This window comes from Lepus europaeus, chromosome 5 (genome assembly GCF_033115175.1).
Source record: "Lepus europaeus isolate LE1 chromosome 5, mLepTim1.pri, whole genome shotgun sequence".
In the NCBI taxonomy this organism is placed as follows: Eukaryota; Metazoa; Chordata; class Mammalia; order Lagomorpha; family Leporidae; genus Lepus; species Lepus europaeus.
In genome coordinates this window covers 19,172,018-19,199,404 of record NC_084831.1, presented here as the reverse complement: position 1 = coordinate 19,199,404, position 27,387 = coordinate 19,172,018, and the positions used below count along the sequence as shown (strand labels likewise).

The 27,387-nt window shown below is 53.9% G+C and overlaps 1 protein-coding gene across 2 annotated transcripts in view; it reads left to right on the top strand.

Moving 5' to 3' along the window:
• The window catches only part of PAFAH2 (platelet activating factor acetylhydrolase 2), a 36,687-nt gene extending 15,569 nt beyond the window's left edge, over positions 1 to 21,118 (top strand). For both annotated transcript variants that reach the window (XM_062190673.1, XM_062190674.1), the window contains 7 exons: positions 3,602 to 3,670; positions 4,376 to 4,517; positions 5,366 to 5,479; positions 8,488 to 8,579; positions 10,321 to 10,491; positions 12,319 to 12,473; positions 20,029 to 21,118. In XM_062190673.1, coding sequence (XP_062046657.1) covers positions 3,602 to 3,670; positions 4,376 to 4,517; positions 5,366 to 5,479; positions 8,488 to 8,579; positions 10,321 to 10,491; positions 12,319 to 12,473; positions 20,029 to 20,123 — 838 coding nt within the window. In that variant the 3' untranslated portion in view covers positions 20,124 to 21,118. The remainder of the gene's footprint in view (positions 1 to 3,601; positions 3,671 to 4,375; positions 4,518 to 5,365; positions 5,480 to 8,487; positions 8,580 to 10,320; positions 10,492 to 12,318; positions 12,474 to 20,028) is intronic.
• The last annotated feature ends 6,269 nt before the right edge of the window (positions 21,119 to 27,387 follow it).

Genomic DNA, 27,387 nt, shown 5'->3' with positions numbered 1-27,387 from the left:
AAGGTGGGACATTAGAGGTACACAGGGCAAGGATTCACAGCCCTGAGGGGCTGCAGTACAGACTCCCAAACTCTAGCCCGCAGCAAGTAGTGCTCAGTGGATATGGAGAGGGACTAGATTGCTTTTTTCTTTTTTCTTCTTGAAACTTTTTTTTAATTCATTTTTTAAAAAGTTTATTTAAAAGGCAGAGACAGACAGGGCTCCCATTGCTGGTTCCTTCCCCAAATGCCTGCAATAGTCAGGACTTGGCCAAGGCCAAAGCCAGGAGCAGAGAACTCGTTTGGGTCTCCCACGTGGGTGGCAGCATCCTAACTACTTGAGCCATCACCTGCTGCCTCTCAGGCTGGGCATTGGCAGAAAGCTTTGTGCCAGGACTTGTGCCACGGGCGGGCATTCAGTGGTGGCTTAGAGGGAGTCCCTGCTTTCAGGAATATTGTAGTCTATCAGGGAAAAGAAGCGAAGAAACCTCCCCTCCTAAGCCCACAGATATTTTATAGAAAGATTAATGAGTGCATGACTTTGGAGGTGACTTTTTTTTAGGCTTTTATTTATTTTTGTTTTTGAAAGGGTGACAGAGAAAGAGAGAAACCCATCTTCCATTTGCCTGTAATAGTTGGGGCTGGGCCAGGTCGAAGCCAGGAGCCAGGGACTCCATCCAGCTCTCCCACGTGGGTGTCAGGAGCCCAGGTACTTGGGCTGTCATCCGCTGCCTTCCGCGTGCATTAGCAGGGAGCTGGACTGGAAGTGGAAGACCTGGGACTCAAACCCGGCTCCAGTGTGGGAGGCAGGCGTCCCAGCAGCGGCTCCACTGCTGCACCGCAGGGGCCGCCCCCGGAGGTGCCCTGTTGGTCTGAGAATCTGTACTGAGGCTTTACCACTCAGTGGACCGGGGTGAGTCCGTCACAAACAATCTGTTAACCAGAGTGAAGCTCTAAGAGAAAGAGCAGGGAGGGTCGGGGCGTTGCTTCCTGTTGTTGCCTCTGTGGTGAACTTGGGCTCCGCAGTCCCTCCCGGGGATCAGAGGCCTTTGGCTTCCCGGACCGTGTGCAGTCAAATGCTGCCTAGTCACGTGTCACGTGCCGTGTTCTCATTTGGGGCCTGTGCAGTCCCGTGAAGCAGGCAGATGGCGATGCGTGTTTCACAGCCGGCAGGCTCCGAGTGGCAGACTTGCCCAGGGTTATACAGTTTGAGTTGGGAAGGGATGGAAGATTTCTCTGGTTCTTAGACAGTGCCTCCCACAGAAAAGTGGGAGAAGGTGAAAAGAAACTTAAACTGGCCTTCTTGTATCATTTAGATTTTGGGCAAGTTGTCTTTAGCCAAAAACCCCTAATAGAGTTAAAAATAATTGCTTTTATTGCCCTCAGAGGAAGGAAGGCTAGAGGTAGACAGCAGTTCCATGAAGGTATCAGAGATCCAGACTTCTTATAGAATCCAGCTCTGCCACGTGTGGCTTCCATTTCTAGGGTGTCTCATGACCCAAGGTGGCTGTTTGGTTCTAGCCACCACATCTGCATTCCAGGCAATAAGAAGGGAGCACTGTCCATTTGTTTTTGCTTTGTTTTTAATTTTATTTAGTTTACTTGAGACAGAGTATGCACTCCCATTTGCTCATCACAACAGGCCCCTGCTGGAGCCAAAGCCTGGAGCCAGGAACTCAATGTAAGTCCCCCGTGTCCTTTTAAAAATCTGAAGTCTTTGAAGTCGGTGTATGTTTTACACTGGTGGCGTACCTCAGGCTGGACCAGCCACGTTTCAAGTGTTTGATAAAGTCAGAAGCTGCGGTAGTAGAGTAGCTCTAGCCGATGAGTTATCATCATTGTGTTACATAGAACTTTCAGGAAATCTTAAAAGGAGCGTTCTCGGGGTGAGTGTTTGGCCTTGTGGTTAAGACACTGGTTAGCTGCCCGCGTCCCGTATTGGAGTGCCTGGTTCAGTATATGGCTCTGCTCCTGACTTCAGCTTTTTGCTAATATGCACCCTGGGAGCAGTGGTGATGGCTCAAGGAACCGGGTTCCTGCCCCCCATGTGGGACTCCCAGCTTCAGCTCCAGCCCAGCCCCGGTGTTGCAGGCTGCAGGTTGGAATGCTGTCTCTCTCTCTGCCTCTCAAATAAGTACTTTAATATAGATAATAAAAGATTGCGTTAATTAAAAATTTTTGGTTATATATGGAAATTATAGTGTTTTATTTGCAGTGGATTAAAATATATTATTAAAGTTCATTAATTCATTTCTTTCTTTAAAAAAAGACTTATTTGAAAGGCAGAATTACAGAGAAAGAGAGAAAGGTCTTCCATCTGCTGTTCACTCCTGACTGTCTTCCAGATGGCCCAGGGGCCCAGGCACTGGGCCATCCTCTGCTGCTTTCTCAGGTGCATTAGCAGGGAGCTGGATGGGAAGCAGAGCATCTGGGACTCGAACCAGTGTTCATCTGGGGTGCTGGCATCACAAGTGATGCTTAACCCTCTGCACCACAACACTGGCCCCCATGGCAGAGAACTCGTGTCCTGACTGCCATAGCTCTAGAGGAAACCTGGCCATATGCAGTGCTGGTGCTGCAGGCGGTGGCTTAGCCCACTGTGCCACACACTGGCCCTCGTTTGTTTCTTTTTAATTTTAAAATCAATTTTCTAGAAAATTTTTAATTATTTTTGAGGGCAGCATTGTGTTTCTGTTGGACCATGCCGGACTAGAACTCGCCACACAGACAAACCTGGCTGCAGGGGAGGCTGGGAGACGTAACATTTTGATGGCATGACAGTGCTACCAACCAAAAACTGGATTTTATTATTAAGGAAGGAAGGGTTTTCCCTGTCTTTGTAGGTGTTGGAGTAGGCCATCAGCAACATCTGCCATAGTTCTTTTCTTCCTGGGAAGTTGGAGGTCGCACAGAAAATCCACTGCTAAATCACAGATGAAAGGGTAGGCGTTCGATGCAGCAGGTGTGATGTGGCTCGCGGCATCTGCGTCCCATATTATAGAGCTTGGGTTCAAATCCCAGCTCAGCTCCTGGTTCTCGCTTCCTGCAGACTCGCACCCTAGGAGACAGCAGGTGATGGCTCAAGTGTGTGGGTCCCTGCCACCCTTGTGGGAGACCTGGATTCAGTTCCTGGCTCCCAGCTTTGGCCTGGCCCAATCAGGGCTGTTGGAGACATTTAGGGTATGTCTCTGTCTGCCTCTCAAATAAAAATACATAAATAAAAATGAAATCACAGAAGATTTGCACATTAAATAAATATCAGAATACTTCTTTATGGATGATCTCATATGAATACCATCCTCAATGAACTTAGCACCTAATTCGGGAGACATACCATATATAGGCAATACAAATGAAACAGACGTAGCCGAAGTCTATTTGGGGGATGGTGCTGGACTGACTCTTGGTGGGGCTGGGAGGACCTGCGGGCTGAGTTGCAGATCCTTTCTCAGGGAGGAGCCTGGTGGGAGAAGAGCTGTGCCAGCCAGAGAGGGCACCGGCGAAGGCCACCCCACGGGAAACCTCCTTCCAGTCTGCTGAGCGGCCACCGGCACAGTGCGGCTAGAATGGGGGCAAAGACTGGGCCAATCTTCTGATCCCTCCCCCTCTTTCTGGATCTCTAGGACGTTGTATTCCGCCTTCTGCATGGAGCTGGCCTCCCATGGCTTCGTGGTCGCTTTACCGGAGCACAGGTGAGAGGTGCAGTCGTGAGGAGCCAGGCGGGCCAGGTGCCTGCGGTGAGCTAGGGGGAAGGCTAGTCCCTATCAATGCTTTCCTTTTTTTTTTTTTTTTTTTTTTTTGATTTGACAGGTAGAGTCATAGACAGTGAGAGAGAGAGACAGAGAGAAAGGTTTTCCTTCCGTTGGTTCACTCCCCAAATGTCCGCTACAGTCCGAGCTACACCAATCCGAAGGCAGGAGCTTCTTCCTGGTCTCCCATGCGGGTACAGGGGCCCAAGCACTTGGGCCATCCACCACTGCCCTCCCGGGCCACAGCAGAGAGCTGGACTGAAGAGGAGCAACCGGGACTAGAACCCGGCGCCCATCTGGGATGCTGGTGCTGCAGATGGCAGCTTAACCTGCTGTGCCACAGTGCCAGCCCCTCAGTGTATTATTTCTGATCTTCCCAACAACCCATCCAGGCAGATATTATATTCATTGTAAAGAGGAGAAAACCGAGGTTTGAGGATTTGAGTAACTTGCCCAAAATGACACAGCTGAGTTGTGGTTCAAACCCAAATCTGTCTCAAAAATCCTTGATTCTTCTACTTTGCCTGTCCCCAGATGTCCTTCCTTACTAACCAAAGGGTGATCTTGGCTGAAAGGGAGGAGTTGATGAATCGGGGAAGGAGAGTCAGGAGAGGCCTTGGCTTGCTCCTGATGTCACGTGTGTTTCAGGGACCAGTCGGCTGCGACCACCTACTTCTGTAAGCAGGCCCCCGAGGAGACCCAGCCCACCAACAAGTTGCTGGAGGAAGAATGGATCCCCTTCCGTCGAATTGAGGAAGGAGAGAAGGAGTTCCATGTTCGGAATCCCCAGGTAGGCTGTGCCAGCTGGGAGGAGGGAGTTAATGAGCCAGCCTGCCTGCCTGGACTCATTGAGCAAGACTTGGAGCCAGCCTGTCTCTTGAGACCTCGGTCATGGAAGGTTTGAATTGCCGCACCAGCAGAAGCAGTGCGATATTTATCAGGATACTTGAAATGGCCAGTGGCAAGAAGCCCGACTGCCGCTGGCTGAGGCTGCGAAGGGGCTGCCTGGCTGTGTGGGCAGACTGCGGGGAGAGCAGGACCCTGGAAGCAGACCCAGTGCATCAGCCTCTCACCCCTGCCTCTCTGCTGGTTTGTCTCATGTGCAGTTTGCACGTAGGACCACAGCCTTCCCGGAATAATGGACGCTAAGACAGTCTCCTTTCTTTTGCAGTTTGCAAAATCCTAGAAAGGGGTTCCCCGCATAGAGAGAAAACCAAAATGGGAAATTCCCACCAGAAACCCATGATTAAATTTAGGACCAGGGACAGTCCTTGAAGGCAAAGATAACAAGGGGGTGGCAGCTGAGTGCCCAGCACATAAGAATAGCAGATGTGTGTTATAGATGGGTGCACAGACTCCAGTGCTGGGTGGCTAATGAGAACACTCTCAATTCCTTTTGTTTCCATATACAGCAACTCATCTAATCCTCCTGACAACCGTGTGGGTAGGCAGGTAGAGTCTGAACAACAGGGCTGGCTCCGTTGTGCCACCAGGCAGCGCTCATGAGCCCCTCTCAGGACATGGGGCACACAGCGCCTGCTGTGACACGTGTGGGCAGACTGGCTCCGTAGGTCAGTGGGATTCTCGCTGGATAGCTGTGGAGTGTTCCAGCCCCCTCCGGGCCTGTTTTTGCTACAGGTGCATCAGCGGGCGAGGGAGTGTGTGCGGGTGCTGAGGATCCTGCAAGAAGTTGCTGCTGGCCAGCCCATCGACAACATCTTGCCTGGAGGTTTGGATCTGAAGACCTTGAGGGTAAGGCAGCAGGGGCATGACTCAGTTCACGTGTTCATCACGTGTTCATCAGGACTTTCTTGGTTGCAAGTGCCAGAAACCCCACTGATGAGCTTACATGGAAAGAGAACACATTGGCTTATAACTAGAAAGACTGAAGGCAGACTTTAGGCCAGGGGGACTGGATCCAGAGTCTCAGGGCGCTCATCAAAGCTGTGGCACCCCTTTCTCCTTCCCCTGGCTAGTTTCTCTCTGCGGGTGTGGGCTTCATTTCCACCAGACTTTCTTAGATGGTTGCTACCAGTCCAGGCCTGCGTCTCCACTCACAGGGGCAGATTTCAAGAAAGGAGACCCTCCTAGCTTCCACTAGTCTGGGAAGGCTGTGGGCCTGCGTGGGTCCTGTGCCCCTCCTGGACCAGGCACTGTGCTGTCACTTAGCTGCCACACACTCCTTAGCCTGTGTGTATGGCACGGGGAGGGTGCAATCAAACCTGAGCAGTGGGCTTGTCGGCCCCACCTGGGCCACATGGACGGGAGCGAGGTGGTTTGTTCCCCAAAGGGAGAGCTGTTGAGCAATACCGGTGTCTACTGCAGGCTAATTCCTTCCTGTGGGAGAATCCCGGGAACCCTCCCGCGAGGATATGAAACCATACCAGCTTGGAATTGGGTAGAGAAGGTACACACTCCACCCCCATCTCCATCCAGTCTTTTTTCCCCCTAACTCCAAATATTGTTCAGTCTCTATTCAGAGAACCAGGAAATCACACGAAGGCATGAAGAAAAAAACAATTTTTTTTTGACATTTTGATGTTTGTCTCTTTTAAAGTGAATTAACATATATGTGTATACTTTTAATAATATTATTATCATTTAATACAAGCTATCTTATAGATTTTTCTCATAACAAAGTAGTATGAATATATTCCCTTACAGTTAATACTTTTCTATGGCATGCGTGTTAATAGCCATGTAATTGTTTTCATTACCATTGAGTGAGAATGGTATATGAAGTACCCTCATGGGAAGTGGTGCAAAAAATTTGAAATCCATACAAAGTTTTTTCATAATGTACGTTTTCCATGAACTTTGTGTTCCTGGGTATGGGTGTATGTGTGTGTGTATACGTACATACGTTTGTTAACAATAATGTTACTATATTATGAAAACTTACGATAAGAACTCCTCAAATGAACCTACAAAGTAAGCACTATGGCCTTTTTATATAGAAAGAAACCAAGGTTCAAAAAGGCTAAGTAGCTACCCAGATTACCAAGCCAAGTGATAGACTCAAACTTGCAGCTGGGCCTATTTTACCCTAAAATCTGTGCTGTGAACCCCAGAGACCCTTTAGAAAATCTTTCAAAGGCTTTGGTAATGTCCTCCAGGGAGAAGCATCTGCCTGGGTGGCCAGTGACGAGGCAGGACCTGGGATCTAGATGCTGGACCAGCTACTTGGCGTCCCCATGGGACAAGCAGGGGCCCTGGGCGCTGAGGTCCAGACTTACGTACCTGTGAGCCTGAGACAGGCAGTGAGGAAGGCGGACCAGAGTCCAGTGGGGCTAGGTAAGAGACAGCCTTTTGCAGGAAATACAGAATAAAGAAGCTAACTGCATTTTCACCTGTTAGGCTGAGATCACTTCCTCTGTTGACAAAGCTGTAGGGAAGCACTGTTCTCCGGCATGGCCAGCAGGGGCGCACGTTGCCCCATGGAGGGTGTTTGGCAATGGCTGTCAGTGGCACGAACGCTTTGACCCAGTGATTTCCAGTTCTGGGCACTTATCCTGTAACACGTGCACACACGCAGCATGATGCATGTGCAAGGTGACCCCTCCAGTCTCATTTATAACAGAGTGGTGGTGACCTAAGTGCTCACCAGTAAGAGCACTGGTGACACTGATAGACTCTAGAGCAGTGGATGTGTTCACTTGATGATGCTACCTGCTACCACATAAACCCCTATCTCAGTGGCTTTGACACAGTAGAAATTGGTTTCTCTCCCCCAGAAAGCCCGCAGGGTGCTCCTGTGCTGGGGGTAACTCAGGGATCCAGGCTCCTTTCCTCTTACAGTTCCACCCTCCTTCACTTGCGGGTCTGAAGTTCACAGTGTACAGAGCGCGGAGGTCTGTGCGCAGGTTTACCTGGGTATGCCGAAGCGGTCTCTGGGAGGACCTGTGAGACGCTGCAGCCCGTTTGGGGGTAGGAAGGTTACAACAGTGGAAGAGAAAGGAGAAGGTGGGAGACTTGTGGCTACTTCTGATTTTAGAGGTCTACGAATGCATGAACGCTGAAGGGGCCGTCCAGCCGACTTGTGGATCTCAAGGTCCTGGGCAAAGGGGAGAATTGAGGTCCGAAGCCTTGGGATGGAAACTGGGGGGAGCACGGCCTCAGACAGCAGCTGGCCACCACAGCCCCGCGAGATTTCCCAAGCCCCTCCGCAGGCAGCTGGGTAGCTTTTTATATAACCAGGCCCTGATGGCTTCTGGGGACAGCCCGAAATGGATAGCGCAGAGCACGTTCCAGTGAGCAGACTCATTCCCGCTTCGTGGGACTGTGGTGGAAACCAGGACAGATGCCGAAAGAGGAAGTGGGACCCAAGTTAGCTTCTGCACAGGCAGTCGTCCCATCCCCGGGGGGGCGACCCATGGGAGCAGCTTCTAGGCCGGGGGCTCTGGATGTGGAGAGAGCCCTTACTGTCGGCGGGCTCCTGGGCTCGTCAGGGGGCATGGAATCTGACAGTTTCTGTCCACGCATGCACACGTAGACACTTGGATGCCTGCCCCGGTGCAGGTGGTGAGAGTACAAGAATAAAGGTGAGAAGCGGGGCTCTCAGAACTCCCGCCTGGGGCGCGCTCTTCTGCCCAGGGTTGCCTGCCTGGCTGCTCTCCGGTGGGCCAAGGTTCTCACTGGGTGGTGTTGGAGGCTCAGCCACTGTGTTGTCCTCCAGCCCCACTGCCTCACTGTGTCTCCCTCTTGGCCCTGAGGAATTCCTAACAAAGCATCCTGACTTTCTGACCCTGTGCTCTCCTCAGGGCAGCATCGACCCGAGCCGGGTGGCCGTGATGGGACACTCGTTTGGAGGGGCCACGGCTGTCCTGGCGCTAGCCAAGGAGACTCAGTTTCGGTGAGTTTCCAGGTGATGCTGTCGCTGTTGGCTCCTTGCTCCATTCACTCATTCAGCAAGAGTTTGTTACATGAGCATTGTGTTCTAGGCAGCCTTGTGGGGGGATTCAGGGGTCACCAAGGTCTCTGATTTCATGGAGTTATGTTACCGTGGGAGGAGCCAGGCCACGAAAGAAGCTAACAGATGCAATCGCAGCACCCAAGTGCAATGAAGAATATAAAAATGCCTGGACGCCTCCCCAAGAGAGTCACAAACAAAGACTGCAAAGGCAGGGGCCTAGTGCAGGGGTGGGGGTCGCCTGGCCAGGGGGCCTTACCCGGCCCTGCCAAGGCAACAGCGGGAGGGGACCCAAAATCCAGTAAGTCTGCAGCAGGCTATTTTTTTTCTAAAAGATTAATTTATTTATTTGAGAGGCAGAGTGACAGACAGAAAGAGGGAAAGAGGTCTTCCATCCGCTGGTTCACTCTCCAAATGGCCGCAACAGCTGGAGCCGAGCTGATCTGAAGCCAGGAGCCAGGAGCCTCCTCCAGGTTTCCCATGTGGGTGCAGGGGCCCAAACACTTGGGCCATCTTTCTACTGCTTTCCCAGGCTATAAGCAGAGTTAGATCGGAAGAAGAGCAAACCAGCGCCCATATGGGATACCGGTGCCACAGGTGGAGGCTTAACCTATTATGTCCCAGCAGGCTAATTTTTAACTTGATAATTTTGTATGGCCTGCAAATGATGTTATAAATATCTGAATGACCCTTGTGAAAAGAAAAGGTTCCCTACCCCTGATCTGGAGGAAGATCATTCTAGCCAGCAGGAAGGCTGGTGCAAAGGCCCTGAGGCCTGCAGGCAGGAGCGTGCTGTATGGGTGTGAGAGGGTGGTAAGCCACAGGGAAGAAATTGAAGACGACAGTGATAAGCAGGGTCCAGAGCCCAGAGTCTATTGGCCAGAATAAAGAGGCTTAGGTTTCATTCTAAGTGTGATGGGAGACCACTGAAGGATTTTAAGTGGAAGGGGAAAAAAAATCAATCTTATTTACATTTTAAAAGAGCCCTCCGGCTACTGTGTGATGGGGCACTGGAGCAGGATAGGTCTGAGAACTGGGGCTCGTTAGAGTGAGGATCAGGGTGAATGGAGTTAGGATGTGTTTTAGTGTTCAGGACTTGGCGATGGGTTTGTTCACTTGTAGGATTGTCCAGTGTGGAGACGGAGAGACTGGGGGCAGGTGGCTCCGTCTTCCCGCCGTAACCCTGCATTAGGTGGGAGACTTCTACTCTTGGCACCAAGAGAACTTCCCTGACTCCCCTGCTACCTGCGCTCTGGGCTCGTAGCCTGTCGCGCACTCGGGGCACGGAGCTGTTCGTCCGCTGTCCCCTGCTGGACTCGGAGCCCCTTGAGAGCAAGGACTGTGTCATTTATCTGAGTACCAGAAGCACAAGGCCAGCTCGTGTCCGGCACTCAGGGAAGGCCGGTGGGGACTGATCAGAGGGGTGAAGCGCCGTTCTGAGGAGCTCAAGTCAGCCATGCGAGTCGATGCAGGAGACCTGACCCTTGTTCTCAGGGAGGTTAGACTCTGGAGGCAGGTAGAAGCATCCCTAGCCTGCCTGTAGGCTGTGGGCCCTGGCACCCCCTGCTGGGCTTTCTGAGGCTGCAGCTCAGGGCTGGAGGGAAGAGCTCCAGCCCTCCCCACCGCCCCCCTGTTCCCGCCTGCAGTTCCGCGTGGCAGCCCCAGACGTCTCGTCCCGTTCCAGGTGTGCTGTGGCCCTGGATGCTTGGATGTTCCCCCTGGAACGAGACCTTTACCCGCAGGCCCGGGGCCCTGTGTTCTTTATCAACACTGAGAAATTCCAGACAGTGGAGAGTATCAACTTGATGAAGAAGATATGTGCCCAGCACGAACAGTCCAGGATCATAACTGTGCTGTGAGTAACCCCCCGGTCCCGGTCCCGGCGTGCCCCCCGCTTTCCACTCAGCTGTGGCTCCCTTCGTTTCTCCTGGATTGCCCAGAACTTTCTGTCCATTGGTAGAATACCTGAATACTTCCCGAATGTCCACTGTTAATTCCCTTGGAATTGCATATCCGTTCCCTTGTCCACTTAGCGCCACGTAGAGTGACTTCTGCAGTAGTTTGTGACTGTGACAGGATTCACCTGCTGCTGTCTGGGAAATGGGTGCTGTGGGATGGTGTGGTGGGGAGGGAAGGGCCGGAGTCTGGGTGGGGCCCTCACTGGGGGATTTTATGAGGTTTTTTTTTTTTTTTTTTTTGAGAATGTGGATGTAGTAGACCTTTGACATTCACCAGAGAGATTTCTAGAGAGCCGTATACACACCGAAGTCCGCAGACAGAACTCCCTGTGTGCTCTCTCCCATAAACCACCTCTGTTCTGGCTGAGAAGCCACAGCGCCTTCACCTCCATCACCGGCACCGGCAATTGGTTTTCTTCTGGGAACCATTTTTCAGAGAGGGGGAAAAAAGAGCTCCCATGACTTTCCGATGCTGACTCTATGGGGAGGGGGAGGGCTGAGTCGCCCCAGCTCGCTGCCACCTGCACTGGGGCCTCGCAGCCACACACGCACTTCAGGGACTCCAGGCTCTGGTTCAGCCCCGAGTGCCTGTGCGCCACGGATCCTTGGAGTCGCGTGGGTGTTAGAAGGCCAGAGCCAAAGGCCTCAAGTACCAGGGCTCTGCTCAGCGGGCAGTGTCTTCCCTGGCTCACCTTGGCCCCAGCTCTCTTCCCTCTCCTGTCGCTTTGATTTCATGGCGGTGGAGGACTGGGCAGTTGCCCCGGTCACGTTCAGGACAGTGGCACCTGTTGGGAAGGGTCGCGAGAGCCTTTGACAAGCAGCACACGCGGGGCTCCCTGCTGGCAGCACTCAGGACCCACAGCTCTGATACGTTCTGCTGTATCCTACCTGGTGGGCCTCGAATCACGCATTTTTTAAAAAAAAATCTGTTTTTCTGCATGATGTCAGACAAATACTTTGGTGTTTAGACTTTTCCAACCTCACTGAATTGACTCATAAATTCAGAGATGGTTTCACCTGGGAGCTACATGTATTTCATGCCAGAGGACTTAAGTTCTAATCCAGAACTCCCTTTTACAAATGCACCTATCGGGATGGGGGCCGGCCGGCCCGCAGGCCGAAATCACTTGGTCTGGCCCTGCCAGGGCAACCTCAGGTGGGACTCGAAATTCAAACAGCAGGCACATTTGCAAGTTGATAATTTTGTATGGCCTGCAGATGATGTTATAAAAAATCTAAATGGCCCTAGGCAGAAAGAGTTTCCACTGCTGAAGGCCAGGAGCTCCTCTTTCCTGCTTACTCTGTGTGCACTGCTGAAGAAGGGGCTTGTGGGTTTTATGAATATTTGGAAGTCACCCCCAGGAAAGGCCACAGGGTAGGAGACTATAGTGACCGAGGAGTGGCAGGTGCTGGAGGCCTCGCCCCGTGCCCCTGTCCCTGAGCCTTTTCCCTGTACCATGAGGCATTGTGCTAGGGGTTGAGCCAGCTTTGACACCATGCACACCTGGGTTCTAATCCTCGCTCCATGCCTTCCCTCCTGCGTGACTCTGGGCAGGCCATTTCTCTCCTCGGATTCTGTTAAGGGGGAAAATACTCCCCTTACGAGGTTGCTGTGAAGATCAAGTGTGATGATGCATGGGGAGCCCCTTGGACATACAGGTGCATGACGAATGCTCGTGTGCCCCACCTGCAGGTCCCTGCCAGTTGTTTTTCTTCTCTTCTAGTGGTTCTGTTCATCACAGTCAAACTGACTTTGCTTTTGTGACTGGCAACTTGCTTGTTAAATACTTATCCAGCCACACCCGTGGGAGCCTGGACCCCTACGAAGGTCAGGAGACTATGGTGCACGCCATGTTGGCCTTCCTGCAGAAGCACCTTGGTAAGGAGCGACCTGGGGCCCCTGGGGCAGCCAGCCAGTGGGTCCCTTGGATTCCCCTGCAGCCCAATGGTCTATATTGACACATCTGGGAACCAGGAAACTTTACGGCGTATGGAAAACAAGCGTGAAGGAGAGAGTTAATGGAGTTATAGGAAAAGCACTTGACAGAAAGTTTGGAGATCTTGCTCTCTTACTGTGTCAATGACCTTGGCCTCCCTGAGCCTTGGTTTCCTTACCTCTCCGCTCTGCTATCCCTGTCCTAATCCAAACTTATCATTCACTGTGTCTGAATTGTGGGGGAGCTCCTGATGATGCCTGAGCTAAATCTATGGAAGTGCTTTAAAGAAACCGTCGGTGGGTTGTAACTGATGTCGAAAACCACAGACCAGGGGTGGGCGTTGTGGCACAACGGGTTAAGCCACTGCTTAGGAGGCCCACATCCCATATCAGATCACCAGTTCCAGTCCTGGCTGCTCCGCTTCCCATCCAGTTTCCTGCTGATACATCCTGGGAAGGAGCGGGTGATGACTCAAGTACCTCCTATGGGAGGGACCTGGGTAGAGAACCAGGCTCCTGGTCCAGCCCTGACTGTCACAGGCATTTGGGGAGTGAACCAGCAGATGAGAGATCTCTCTGTGTCTCTCCCTCTTTCCCTGTCTCTCCCTCTCTCTATATAAATCTTTTTAAGAAAAAAATCACAGGCTGGCCGATTGGCAAGGTCTTTAGCGGTCTCTGTCCAGCCTCCACCCGGAGGAGGCGGCGCCTGTGTCTTCCCTGCATCACTGTTAAGTGCTCCAACACTGGAAGTTTGAATGGCGAAGACCGGAAGTTCACTCATTTGCCTTGAGTGCAAAGGGGAGTTGATGAGAGTGCACCTGGCCTAAGGAAGTGGCAGAGTTTTAGGAGCCGAAGTCACAACATGCAGAGCTGATCTGCCCGTCTGTCTCGTGGGCTCAGTCTGTGTCTCCTTCCTCTCACTCTGCCTGGTTTTCTGTTTCCCTTCTGCCCTGTGTTCTCGCCTCGCGGAGGGGGTCTGCTCATTGAGTTTCTGCTCCACATGACTTCACCAGGCCCGAGCCGCTGAAGGCTTGCTCTCTCCGCCTTGTAGCCTCCGCTAGTCTTCAGCTCCCACTGCTCACAGCTGTGTGAACATGGTTTCCTAGGCCAGATTCACAAGAGGGCAAGACGGTCGCATCAGCTCCACCCTGCCGGCCACACGCACAGTAGGCCGCCGTGCAGCCGAGGCCTGCCGCTCTCCAGGGCACAAGCCCCTTTCTGCCACAGTCAGGACACAGGAGGGTCCATTGTCTGCCTGAGGCTGGGCCCTGGGCAGGTACCTCGCACAGAGCACTTTCCATCCGAAGGGAGCCAGGCTTGTCTGATTTCTAAGGTTTGACCTAACTCCAGGGTGATGCGAGACCTGAGACTAGCCCCTCTCCACTCGGGGGTTATCCCCCGAGAAGTCGCCTGTGGTGTCCTCCAGGAGTTCTCTGTTCAGCTCAGTGTCTGTGGCACCACCACTGTACCCTTTCTAGTTCTCTGTTTTGCCATTCGGCACCCACGCCCCTTGGATGCGCTGCTCATCAGTGCCCTTTTAAAGTGTGTGGTCCTGGCTTGAGTGTGACGTGCTAGGAAGGGCCTGACCAGACCTGGGCCAGTGGGACTGTTGCTCCTGTGCCCTGGACACTGGATGTCTGGCTGGGTGACCTGAGTGCACCCCCTTTCCCATAAGTGCACAAGCAGTCTGGTTTGGACTGAGTTTGCTTTTAGAACATATATCCTTTTATTTAGTGTAGTGACCTTTTGAACCTGGATTTCGTGTTTGTCATTTCATCCAGCCAGCTGTCAGCAATTGGGTTTAGAGACTTCAGGGCTAATAACAGAGACCCTGGAGCATCGCTCTTACCGCCTGGCAGGGGAAGGGATCCCAGTGTCTGTGTCCCGTTCCCGCACCCACTCTCCCTGTTCCTCGTGAGCACCATGGCATTATAAGGGCTAAGAGCAGAGACGATGGAGAACAAGGTGTGAGCAGGCTCACTTTAGGAGCAGTGCCTGTGAGCTAAGGTGCCAGTGCTGGCGACCACAGAAGCGGCGATGGAGGGAGGCAGGCGGCTCCGACGGTAGGCCGCTCGCTGAGGACTCCTGTGTGCCTCGTGCTTGAGCATCGTGGATGCGTTCTGGAGGGTGGGTCTGAAGACAGCCCTTTCCGGGAGGGACTCTTGTTATTAACTCCGCTGGGCAGGTGAGGACACGGCAGCTTAGAAACTTTGGGTAATTTGCTCAGGGTTCTCTGGGTATTCAGTGGCAAAGCCACTATGGAGCCAGGCCGTCCAGCTGCAAAGCCCACGTGCCCAGCCACTGCGCAGTGCTGTCTGTCGGTGACTCTGATGGCCCAGTCTGCACCCAGCACTGGGGAGACCCAGGACTGGCTCCCACCATGAGGGGAGGGGAGAAGGGCGGGAGGAAGGTGTGCTGCACACCGCGGTGCTTGCCTTTCATCTTCACAGTGAGGAGAAGGCGCACAGGCTGGGCGGCCCAGGTGCCTTGGGGAACAGGTTCTGCAGCCTGGCTCTCAGGAGAGTGACTTTAAGATTCATTTATTTATTTGAAAGAGAGCGAGAGCAAGAGAGAGAGAGAGAGGTCTTGCATCCTCTGCTTCATTCCCCAAATGGCTGCAACAGCTGGGGCTGGGCCACGCTGACGCCAGGAGCTTAGAACTCCATCTGGGTCTCCCTCCCGGGTGGCAGGGGCCCAGATACTTCAGCTGTCACCACCGCCTCCCAGGTACATTAACAAGGAGCTGGGTCCAAGTGGAGCAGCCAGGCCTTGAAGCAGCACTCAGATATGGGATGCCGGTGTCCCGGGCGGTGGCTTAATCCTCTGTGCCCACCCCAAGAGAGTGACTTACGGACAAAGGCGAAGTGGCAGACGCAGAGGTGGAGCCCATGCGGGTGCTGAGGGAAGTTTGGTTTTATCCTCCAGGCTGTGGGGCGCCCTCGGTGGGTTCCAGGCAGGAGAGCTTCACGACTGGACTTGTGTTTGCGGTCGGGCGGCAGCGCAGGTGGGCAGCGCGGGCAGTAATCCAGGTGGTGGGACATCAGACAGGGTCTGAAAGAGGCCCCGGCTCTCAGGCTGACGTCTCACAACAACAAGGAGGCCTCTGTGTGGCCACACCGTGCAGTCACCTGGGAAACAAAAATCAGCTGGTGGCGGCCCGGCTGAACCTCTCTGGAAAGTCCCAGAGAGCTGTGAGAGGACCAGTGCCTCCTTCACAGGCACCCCGCGCAGCTGCCGTGTCCGCCCCTGAACCCCCCCCACCCGCCTTCTCCCCTCCCTCCTCCTCTGACCTCTGAGCCCTCTTCCCTCAGCTGCTTAACTCTGCCTCCCACTTTCCCGAGCAAGCGGAAGCTGCTCACTCCCTCGAGCCTCTGCACCGTGGCCAGGGCCGGCGTTATGGCCAAGCAGATTAAGCCGCCTGTGATGCCAGCATTCCACGCGGGTGCCAGTTCTGAGTCCCGGCTGCTCCACTTCGCTTCCGATCCAGCTCCCTGCTGACAAGGCTGAGAAAGCAGAAGATGGCGCAAGTGCCTAGGCCCCTGCACCCACGTGGGAGACCCAGGTGGAGTTCCAGGCTCCTGGATTCGGCTGGCCCGGAACCCAGCCACAGCCGTTGCAGCCATTTGGAAAGTGAACCAGCAAACCAGCAGATGTTAAATTCTCTCTGTCTCTCCTTTCTCTCTCTCTCTGTAATTCTCCCTTTCAAATAAGTAAATAAGTCTTAAAAAAAAAAAAAAAAAAAAGACTTCACCTTGGGGCTGTCATTGTGGCACAGCGAGTTAAGCTGCTGCCTGCAGTGCAGCCCTTGGGAACGCTAGTTCGAGTCCCAGCAGCTCGGCTTCTGATCCAGCTCCCTGCCAATGCACCTAGGAAAGCAGTGGAAGATGGCATGAGGGCATGGTCCCCTACTGCCCACATGGAAGGCCTGCATGGAGTTCTGGATTCCTGGCTTTGGCCTGGCCTAGCCCTGACTGTAGCCACCATTTGTAAAGTGAGTCAGTGAAGAGAAGATCTCTCTCTTCCTCCCTCCCTCTCTCTGCAACTCTGCCTTTCAAATAAAAATAGAACAAATCTTAAAAAAAAAAAAAAAAAAGAAGAAGACCGCACACCTTCCCACATAGACGCAGCTTCCGCTCCAGGTGTGGGACTCGGGCCAGCCCACTGTTCCCATGCCAGACTTCATCCTGCCATCTGTGGGCATGATTGCACCAGTTGTCTTTCCCTCTTTCCCTTTTTTATTCAACAGCATTTTTACTTGAAAGGAAGAGAGAGGAATCTTCCATCTGCCGGTTCACTCCCCAGATGCCTGCAATAGTCCGGGCTGGGCCAGGTCAAAGCCAGATGCCAAGAACTGCATCCAGGACCCCATATGGATGGCAGGGACCCAAGTACTTGAGCCATCACCCGCTGCCTCTCAGGGTGCAGGGGTGCGTTAGCAGGAAGCTGGACCAGAAGCGGACCCAGGCACCTCAGCGTGGGACGCGGGCGTGTTAGCTGCTGAGTCAGATACGTGCCCCTTGCCCTTCACTACACCCCTGCTGGTTCATTTCATGATGAAGTGTCTCTTTAAGAAAAAAAAAAATCTCTCTTGGCCTCAGTGTGCCCTCCGGTTACCCTGTTCTCTGCCGCTGCAGAACTGCTCAGAAGAATTTCCTGCTCCGTCCCTTCCTGTTCTCTCTTACACCCACTCCAGCCAGGCTCCATGAAAACTGCCATTGTCCCCGGCCCCAGCGACCGCCGCAGTGCCGCAGGAGTCCTCGGCCCTCACCTCGCTCCTCGCGGCGGCTGCCCACGGAGTGGATGGTGCCCTCCTTGGGAAGCGCCGCCTCTGCTTCGGAGAGCCGCACTGTGGAGTCTGCCATCTCCACGTCTGCTCCGCTCTGGCCTCTTTCAGATTTAGTTTGTTTATTTGAAAGCCAGGATGACAGAGAGATCTTCACTCCCCACACGGCCAGGATGGTGGGAGCTGGGCCAGGCATCAGGGACTCCGCCCGGGCCTGCCACGTAGGTGACAGGGACCCAAGCACTTGGCCATCCTCCGCTGCTCTTCCAGGCGCATTAGCAGGGAGCTGGGTCAGAAGCCAAGCAGCCAGACTCAGCCGCCCGCCGCTGCGGGATGCTGGTGTCGCGAGTGACGGCTAACCCTCCGTCCACAGCACTGGCCCCTCTCTGGCCTACTTTCTACTTCTCATGGCTGTAAATACCGCTTCTGTGCTGGCCACTCCCTGGCTTGCATCTGCCGTGTGATGGCCCACCGCTGCCACTCGGCATCTCTACCTGGACATCTAACGGATGCAACACTGCCCAGAAAGCTAATGGCACCTGCAGCCTCTCCCATTCAGCTCCATCCTTCCAGTTACTTGGTCAGAATCTAAGTCCAATCTGTTCTCTCTCTGTCTTTCTCTCTCGCAAGTCCCATCTGTTCTCTCTCTGTCTCTGTCTCTCTCTCCATCTCTCTCTCTCTCTCTCACACACACACACACCCTCACCCTCCAGTCCCTCGGGACATCCTCATGGCTCCGCCTTCAAGCTACACATGGAATCTAATCGCTTGTCAGTGCCCCGCAGCTACCATCCTCAGTGGGCTCCCACCTAAATTCCTGCAAGCGGTCCCCGGTCTCCTGACTGCGGCACAGTTGTTTCTCGGTAGAGCAGCCGAGTGATCCCTTCAGGAAGTCCGTCCTGACGCCCTCTGCTCAGAACCTCAGTGGCTCCCCTGGGCCGCAGTCCCGCCTCCTGCCCGGCCTGTGTGATGTGGCCCTCCAGCTCCTGCTGCACTTGCCTTACCGACTTTGCCGTTCCTGTGAGGGCCTGCAGTGCTCCAGGCACACCTCTGCCTCGGGGCCTTTGCACTGCTGTCCCCTCTCCTACAATATTCCTGGCTAAACCCTTGCTCAGCGAGGCCACCCCGACCACCCTTTGCAAAGCGTTGTACTTCCCCAGCTGCCACCGCGCGTCCCTGATCTGCCTGTGCTTTCCCATCTAGCCCCTTTCTGCCTCCTGTGTAACTGATTGTGTTAGGTGTTGCTGCCTGCTGGATGGGGAGTTCTAGGAAGATACAGGTTTCCGCTCCACGCCAGGTGCTTGGTAAGGAGCGGGGGATCTGGCGGTAACTGAGTGGCCCCTGCCTTCTGCCCTGGGTTCTGCTCGCGTTGAGCAGTGACACCGTTTGCCTGCTCGGCTGTGCCCAAGGACTTGGCCCCTGCTGGGTCGTCCTTGCCTTGTGACTAGGCCCATCTGCCTGGTCTGTGCTGGCAGCTTCCTGATGCTGCGGCCCTGTGGTTCTGCCCTTCACCAAGGAGACCCTGGATCTGCTCCCACAGACCGCAGTGCTAGGGATCTCATCTTTTTTTCTTTAAGATTTATTTTATTTAATTGAAAGGCAGCGTTACACATAGGGGGAGAGAGCAAGAGAGAGATCTTCCATCTACTGGTTCACTCTCCAAATGGCCGCAACTGCCTAGGCTGGGCCAGGGAGAAGCCAGGAGCCAGGAGATTCTTCCAGATCTCCCACGTGGGTGCAGGGTCCCAAGGACTTGGGCCATCTTCCACTGCTTTCCCAGGCACAGAGCAGGGAGCTGGATTGGAAGTGGAGCAGCCAGGACTCGAACAGGTGCCCATGTGGAATGCTGGCATTGCAGGTGACGGCTTAGCCCATTACACCATAACTCTGGCCCCAGGGACCTCCTCCTCTTCTTCTTGTTTCTCTTCCTTTTCCTCTTCTTCAAGATTTTATTTATTTATTTGAGAGATAGTTAGAGAAAGAGGGAGAGACAGAGAGGAAGATCTTCCATCTGCTGGTTCATTCCCCAAATGGCCTCCACAGCTGGAGCTGGGCCGACCAGGAGCCAGGAGCTTCCTCTGGGTCTCCCATGAGGGTGCAGGGGCCCAAGGACTTGGGCCATCCTCCAGTGCTTTCCCAGGCCATAGCAGAGAGCTGGATCGGAAGAGGAGCAGCCGAGACTTGAACCAGCACAATATGGGATGCTAGCACCGCAGGTGGAGGCTTAGCCCACTGCGCTACAGCGCCAGCCCCGAGGGGCCTCTTCTTTCTCAGCAGTGGAAGTGGAGCCTGGGAGATTTTGCATCTGCTCTGTGTTTCTGGGTTTGAATATTTTATCTCTCCCCAGCTGAGATGACCCTGGACAGCTCAGCTAGCTTCCCTGAGCCTGGTTTCCTCCACTCTAAACACGCTGACAGAGTTCTCTTAGTGCCTAGGGACGTGCTGGAAATGAAACACATCCATGCATGTGAAGCATTAAGCACAATCCCTCGGACGAACTGTCCTCTGATTTTCAGTATTGGGTTGTCATAGATGAGGTCAGTCATTCGTAAATGCACTGAATAGTGATCATTGCCGTCTCCACCATCACGCGCACTGTGCCTGGTCCCCGTGTTTCCCTGGTGCCCCTCTCTCTGGGACGACCCGCTAGATCCACGGGAGCAACTCTGCCCCAGCCTGACGCTCCGCCTAACCTTCCTGTTTTCTCCCATTCAGACCTGAAGGAGGACTACGATCAATGGAACAATCTCATCGAAGGCATTGGGCCATGGCTCACTCCCGGGGCCCCCACCCACCTGTCTAGCCTGTAGGCACAGCTGGCCATCTGTCACAGGTCACCTGAGCTGTGTCCACGTGGGGGCTGCCCAGGGGCACACGTCACCTCTGTCAGGAAGTGGTCAGCTCCACCCTTTTCCTCAGATTGAGAGGATGTAATCTCACTGCTGATTGGATAATGGGGGGCTTTGATCTTGGACTTGATCTTAAACTCACCCTGGGGCTTGGGTCACTGGGGCTTGGCCAGGTGACTTTCTGGGGCCTGCGCCCTCAGGTGTGGGGAAGAAGCTGAGTGCCTGAGGCTGAGTAGGAAGCCTGGGCCCCACCTGCTCCTCCTGCTCCCACCACAGTTGCTTCTCTAGTGGAAGTGCCAATGCCAGGGGGCCCCCAGCCCCACCTGGCTCTGTCTCTTTCTCGCCCTCAGCCTGCGCCGTCCCGGGCCGCTTGGTGAAGTGGGCACGTGAGCACACTTGCTGGAGTGTGGACATCCTCAGATTTTCTGATCGTTGGCAGGCCTTGCCCCTTGCGTGAGACGTAGTACTGGGTACTTAGCAGTACTGGGCCACACCTGGGAGCCCACACGGAGCCAGCAGCCGTGGTCTCCCAGCGCTGGGCTCCCTCTTCTTCAAGCTCCGAAGCTCCAGAGGTCTTTGGGGCCTTGCCAAAAATGTGTCTCGACAGGAGAAACACACGTAGGTTGAGGTGGGAGTGTTAGGATCAGTGCTAAGCAGGCCCTTGCTGAAGAGGGAAGGAGGCTGGTTAGTCTGACCCGGGAGGCCTTCCCTGGTGAGGCGTAGGAACACCTGGGTCTCGCCTCTTAACTCTGATTTGTGAGCTGCCAACCTGCTCAGGGCCAGCGTGCTTTGATTGTCTGGTCTTTTGGTTCTGAGGCCTTTGCCCCAACTGTAAGTCAGAATACAGTCCACACTTCCATTCTGTCCCATTTACAATATTAATTATATCAATACCAATGAAAGTTGGAATGGTCTCTGTTTAATCTGCAATAAAGCAAGATGGGAAGTGCCTGCTCCTTCTGTCTGTCTTTGTTGGCTTCCCCTTGGGCCCCGAGGGGAAGTCTTCCCAGGGATCTGGGTCAAGACCATGTGGGAAGATCAACCTGGAACTCCCTCTCCACTACTGAGGACTTCTCACCCCGCTCCCAGGAGGGGACCTGCGGCAGGCAGGAGCCAACACTCGTCTCTACAGCACAGGGCCACCAGCCAGCTGGGACTAGATCGTCGCCTCCCAGCAGCAAGCCTGCAGACCTGGGGTGGATCTGTGGGTCCAGCGAGAGCCTCGGCGGACTCATAGGACAGCCCTGGTGCCCGGGAGTCTGGAGCCTGGAACCTAGCCTGGCTTTGAGTCCTGGCTCTACTGCTGCTAACTGGGTGAACGGGAGCGAATTATGTTCTCTTTCCAATCTCAGTTCTGCATTTCTAAAATGAGTGCCTGCGTTATGAATAGTTAGGAGGATTGAGTGACAAGATGCATATCCCTTAGGTTATTTTAAAGCATGTCTCCTACTTTCCAAAAATAAGAGATTTTTCTCTTTGTCTTATAGTTATGATTTTATGGCTTAATGGTTTCATGTCCAGGGACAATGACCCAGTGGCTTCCATCCTTCAAAATATGTTGAAGGGACCAATGCTGTGGCACAGCAGGTTAAAGCTCCAGTCTGCAACGCCGGCATCCCACATGAGCGCCAGTTCGAGTCCTGGCTGCTCCACTTCCGATCCCACTCTCTGCTATGGCCTGGGAAAGCAGTAGAAGGTGGTCCAAGTGCTTGGGCCCCTGCACCCATGTGAGAGACCCGGAAGAAGCTCCTGGCATCAGATTGGTTCAGCTCCAGCTGTTGCATCCATTTGGGGAGTGAACCAGCAGATGGAAGACCTCTCTACCTCTCTGTAACTCTTGCAAATAAATCCTAAAAAAAAAAAAAGATTTGTTGAAACTTTCTTGTTGGCCCAGGGTAAGGTTGAGTTGCAGATGTTCCACTGATACCTGAAGCTGTTCACTTTCTTCCTCAACAACACACTCAGGAAGGTGATAGAGCCATCCAGCCCTCGCATGGGGACCAGAGCCCATCAGCGGTCACAGAGCCAGCCCTGGGCCAGCCTGGGTAGATGCCACCCTTGTGCTGGGAGCACAAGCACGGGAGCCACCCTCTGCCTGGGAGCCCTAACCAATGCAGGTATACTTGGCAAGACCCTGACAGGAGATCCAGAGCGCCCCCAGAGACAGGAGGCATTAGACATGGGAGCCCCCTCTCCTGCATTGGGCGCTTGTCTGGGTGACTTTTTTTCCCAGCAACCTTGGAGTAGGTGAATTTTCCCAGTAGCTGAAAATTAATCCTTAAGCCACAGTACAATATTAATGTTTCTGAGTAGCAATGTACCAGAAAGATCACACACACACACTTCTGGATCAAAGTGAGCTGGCCTCACTCGGCTTTTAGGATGTGTCGGTCAGTGTTAGACGCTGAGCTGGATTTGTCTCCCCAGGGTCGTGCAGCTGTTTAATGTCTCAATGATTGATTAAGAGTGGAGACTTGATCTAATGATGGCACCTGAGAGGCGGGGCCCATGGGAGGTCTTTGGGTCCCTGGGGACGTGCCCTTGGAGGGTGGTTCTCGGGAGAGGTTTTGATGATTTAAGTTCAAGTTCAGCCTCGATGTGCTCTCTGCTCCCTGGCCGCCGGTGTGGTCCTGCCCCGCACCCACCATAACTGGCCATCGTGGACGCTGGGCCATGGAACCGCCTGATCCCATGACCCCAACTGTGAGCTGAAACAGACCGTGGCTCTCCCAAGGAACCTCCTTTCCGGTATTTTAGTTAAAGGAGCAAGAAGCAGAATAATGCCGGCCATCTCTCTTCACTGCCTTGAATGTGCCAGCCCCTGGCAGCCCTCCCTGTCCCCCTCACATTGGGGACTTCTGGGGTGCGGTGGACTGAGAAATCAGTCATGTTATTTAAAACTGAAAGATGGGGTGGTCTCTGCAAGAGGCCTTCAGGGGCTTTCCTGCAATCAGACTCACACTCGGGCCTCGGGTGCTCGGGCTTTGAAGTCCCTGTGGCTGCGCGGAGTGGGACCTCTGGCCACTTGTTCTGCTTTGGGGTGGGCTTCCAGGGAACACCTGACCAATGGCCTTTAGGTCAGCAAGGTCCTCCTGACGCTGATTGACGTGTGCTGAGGAATTGTAGCCTGTGAACCTTTCAATGTGCATTTCCTCAACCCTACCCCACTGTGGGACTGTACCCCTGCTGGGAGGGTCTGTGACCCCACCCACTTCCTGGGTTCTCGCTTGGTCCCCAGCACCATCGATCCCTGGGCTCCTTTCCACTGTGTGTCCTGACACAGCCGCTTGGCTTCTGCAAGAAAACTACTGGGGTCTGGAATCGTCTCTGTGCCTTGACCTGTGGGGGCCTTCACTGCCCACGTTCTCTCCGGAGACACCAGCTATTCCCAGACCCATAAAAGGACAGACAGGAGAGGCCATGCTTGGGACTCCTTGTTGTCACGCAGCTCACGTTCTGTCCATCACAGCCAGATGCAGAGGCCACATGCCCCTGGCCAGAACTTCCTGGCAAGATGAAGCCCAAGACTGCAGTCGCCAGTGTTCAGCGGGCCTGTCCTGTGTGCTCCGTGCTTTGGCACCTTGCCCATTGCTGCTTACAGGACCCCTGTGAGGTTGGGCGGCGTGTGCTGTGTGTTAGGTACGAGAAGACAGAAGTTAAAGACCTGATTTCATCACGCTCACTGTCAGCAAGAATTTGGAAAAGCTGATATTTAGGCTTGAAAACCCAAGTTCTTGGGGGCCAGTGTTATGGCACTGTGGGTTAAGCCGCAGCCTGTAACGCCAGCCTCCCATGTGGGCACCGGTCCAAGTCCTTGCTGCTCCATTTCTGATCCAGCTCCCTGTTAATGGCCTGGGAAAGCAGCGGAAGATGGCCCAAGTGCTTGGGCCCCTCTACCCATGTAGGAGACCCGGATGAAGCTCTTGGCTCCTGGCTTCCGCCTGGCCCAGCCTCAGCCATTGCAGCCATTTGGAGGAGTGAATGGAAGATCCCTGTCTCTCCATCTCTTTCTGTGGTTCTGACTTTCAAATACATAATTAAAAAAAAAGAAGAAGAAGAAGAAGAAGAAGAAGAATGTGGTCTTCAAAAGCACTATTCATCCTATCACTCTGTGCTGATTTGTTAACTCCAGTGACTTCCGGTTTTCTCACTGGTAAAAAGAGCATTCTCGTAGTACTTGGTGCTATGACACTCACATGAGATAAAGCTGGGAGCACAGGAACCATTAGGTCTGATAACACTCTTCCATTTGGCCCGTCTCACAAACCTGCAAGGAGACAACTGGCCATTTCATCAAGTGGCCCACGCCGGTCTTGGTTTAAAGATTAATTCATTAATTATTCATTCAAAAGGCAGAGCAACAGAAAGAGGGAGACGGAGAGATCTTCCAGCCACTGGTTCAAATGGCCACAACAGCCAAGGCGGGGCCAGGCAGAATCAAAAACCAGGAGCTCCATCAGGGTCTGCCATGTGAGGAGCCCAAGTGCTTGGGCTATTTTCCGCTGTGCCCTCAGGTGCATTAGCAGGGGGCGGGCGTAACCCACTGTGCCCCTGTGCCGGCCCCTGATCGCGTCTAAGTCTTAGCCTAGCTGCTGTGGATTCAGTCCCTCCCTCACAGGAAGCCGCCTAACCGCCATCCAGCCCCGGCCGCGGTGTGCTCCCATGGGGTGAGCGCCGGGGAAGAGACAGCTCCCTGAATTCTCTGTTCTGGCTTTCCCTCTGCTTCCTGCTGCCAATCCGCCTGAATCTCTACTTTGTATCGACAGCCGGGGTTGACAAGGTGGTCTGGGGTCAGAGGCCCACAGGGGCTGCGTGGGGCCCCACATTCTCGTTTCTGCTGGGTGCGCCGCTCCTCTTGGGACGGCAGCGTCCCTGTCTGCAGTTGGGATGTGGGCGGTGGCTGCTGGTGGCTGTCAGGAATGCATCTCGCATCACGGCATCTCGCAGTCTCCTGTCCTCATTCTGTCGGCCTCGCCCTTCTCCTCCCGTCTCTTTGCCTTGCGCTCTTCCTCCCCCCGCCCCACAGTCCCCTTGGTACCCCCACTCATTCCCCCCAACACCTCCGCCTCTGCTATGTTCTGCCTGCTTGCCAAGCCCTCCCAGCCTCCTCTCTGAATATACAAATGCTGCTGCTAGTCCCGGCTCCTCCCTGATTGAATTCAGCTAACATTTGATCCCTTGGCCTCCTGCCCCCGGGGGAAGCACAGCCTGTGCCATACCCATCTGTTGGTCGGGAAAGAGCAGCCTCCTGTTGATTGACGTGGGGAGCAGGGATCCCCACCCTCCCATCATTTTCTTGTTCCCCAGCCAGATTTGGGAGCAGCTGGTGTTCGCCCAGCCCTGGGATGGCTCCAGCTGCCCCTGCTCCCTTGGCCTTTGGATTTCCCAGACCCCAGCTGTGGGGCCAGGGCAGAGCCAGCAGCCGTTCGGCCAAGGGCGGCGAGAGCCAGCCTCTGAGCGCCGGGGCCGGGGGGCACATGGGCGTCAGAAGGAGGGCAGAGCTGAACGCAGAGTGCAGAGCGGACCCAGCTTGGCAGTGAGGGAAAGCGGTTTGCCAGTTTGCTTTCCCCATCTTGCTTTCATCTAAAAAAAGAAGCCGCTCAGAAATTCAGGCCCCCTCAGGCTGCTCAGCCAGATGGCCCCTAGAGCTCAGTGCGCATAGATAATTACAGATCTTCATGGAGTCACACCCAGGTTTGAATCCCGTCAGGGACGCTTTTTTTTTTTTTTTTTTTTTTTCTTTCCACCATGTGCTCTGGAATCCATGAACCCTCGTGAGCTTTTGTTTCGTCTTCTAGAAAATGGAGTCCCTGCCGTCTGCCTTGCCCACCCCAGGGTGGCTTGGCCGGAGCTGAGGAGCAGGTGCGGTGTGAGATGTGAGAGCAGGTGTGTGTCCTGTGCAGAGCTCTGGAAGACTGTGTGTCGCCGTTAATAACATAAAGTGCCGTGACGTGTTACTCCTTACTGAGCATTTACCCTGTGCCAGGTACCGTGCTACGTGTTTCGTGTTCACCCCACCACTGAGCCCTAACGCCATTTCTGCAAGGCGGTGTGTGTTGTCCTCACCACGCCGGGCTCTGGAAAGGTTTGCTAGTTCTGGAGTTTCTTTTTTTGGGTGATAAAAACGTCCTAAAGCACAACTCGGAACAAACCAAAGCTGTTGGGTTCTTTATCTTAAAAGGCTGGATTATAGCCTATGCGAATTGATCTCAACACACAAAGCAGAAGATTTGCTGACCCAGCCAAATATCCAATATGCAAGTGCTGGAGCGGGATTTGAACCTAAAGTCAGTGTTCTGAATGCCCGCTCATTACCACCCCGCCCAGACAGAGCTTCCTGACGCTGTGAAGGCTGCAACAGCCCAGCTGAGTGCAGCTGGGGCACCGTTGAAGATTCGACTTTGTCCTGACAGTAAAGTGCACACCTGGCGTTGCTTTTCTAGCATAAGAATGGGCGCCATCCAGCCACACACCTCATATGAAGCGAACAGTTCAGGGAAGAAAGCCATCTGGTGCTGTGCTCTGCGAGCCCCACAGCCAAGCAGCCGGCAGAGGAACATTAGACGTCCACGCGTTGTAGAAGGCGATTCTCAGCTCTCGGGCATCACCTGGGGCCCACGTGAGAATACAGGGGCCTGGGCCATGTCTCAGAAGTGCTGATTCCGAAGGTCTGGGTTCAGGAGTGTGTGTGTGTGAGAAAGAGAGAGAGAGAGAGAGACACACATACAAGCTCCAGGAGTAGTCCTGACACATAGCCACGTTTTGAGAATCCTTGCTATGGTTTAAGCCTGTTTGCCTATTTTCTCTCATGAAACAGGAGTAGCTGCCAGCCAGAAATGTAAAATCATAATTAAATTTTGGAATCAAGAGAGCCCTGGAGTTGTCCCGTCCAGGAGGAAACCCGAGCTCAGGCAAGCTCAGCAGGTGGCTGTCCAGAGGACAGACAGACATCCGGAGTCAGGCAGGCTCAGCAGGCAGTTGGCAAAACCTGAACTAAAACCCACATCTCCTGTCTTGTCTGGAGCTCTGGGTACACCCAGGGTGGCAGGATTTTGTTGGATTATTAAGAAATTCTCAGGACCCACTCACCATGACATCCGTGATTTCCAGCAACTGTGCTTTGGAGTTTTGTAAAAGAAGGCTGAGGGGGTGGCACTGTGGCACAGTGGGTAAAGCCTCAGCCTGCAATGCTAGCATCCCATGTGAGCACCAGTTCAAGTCCTGG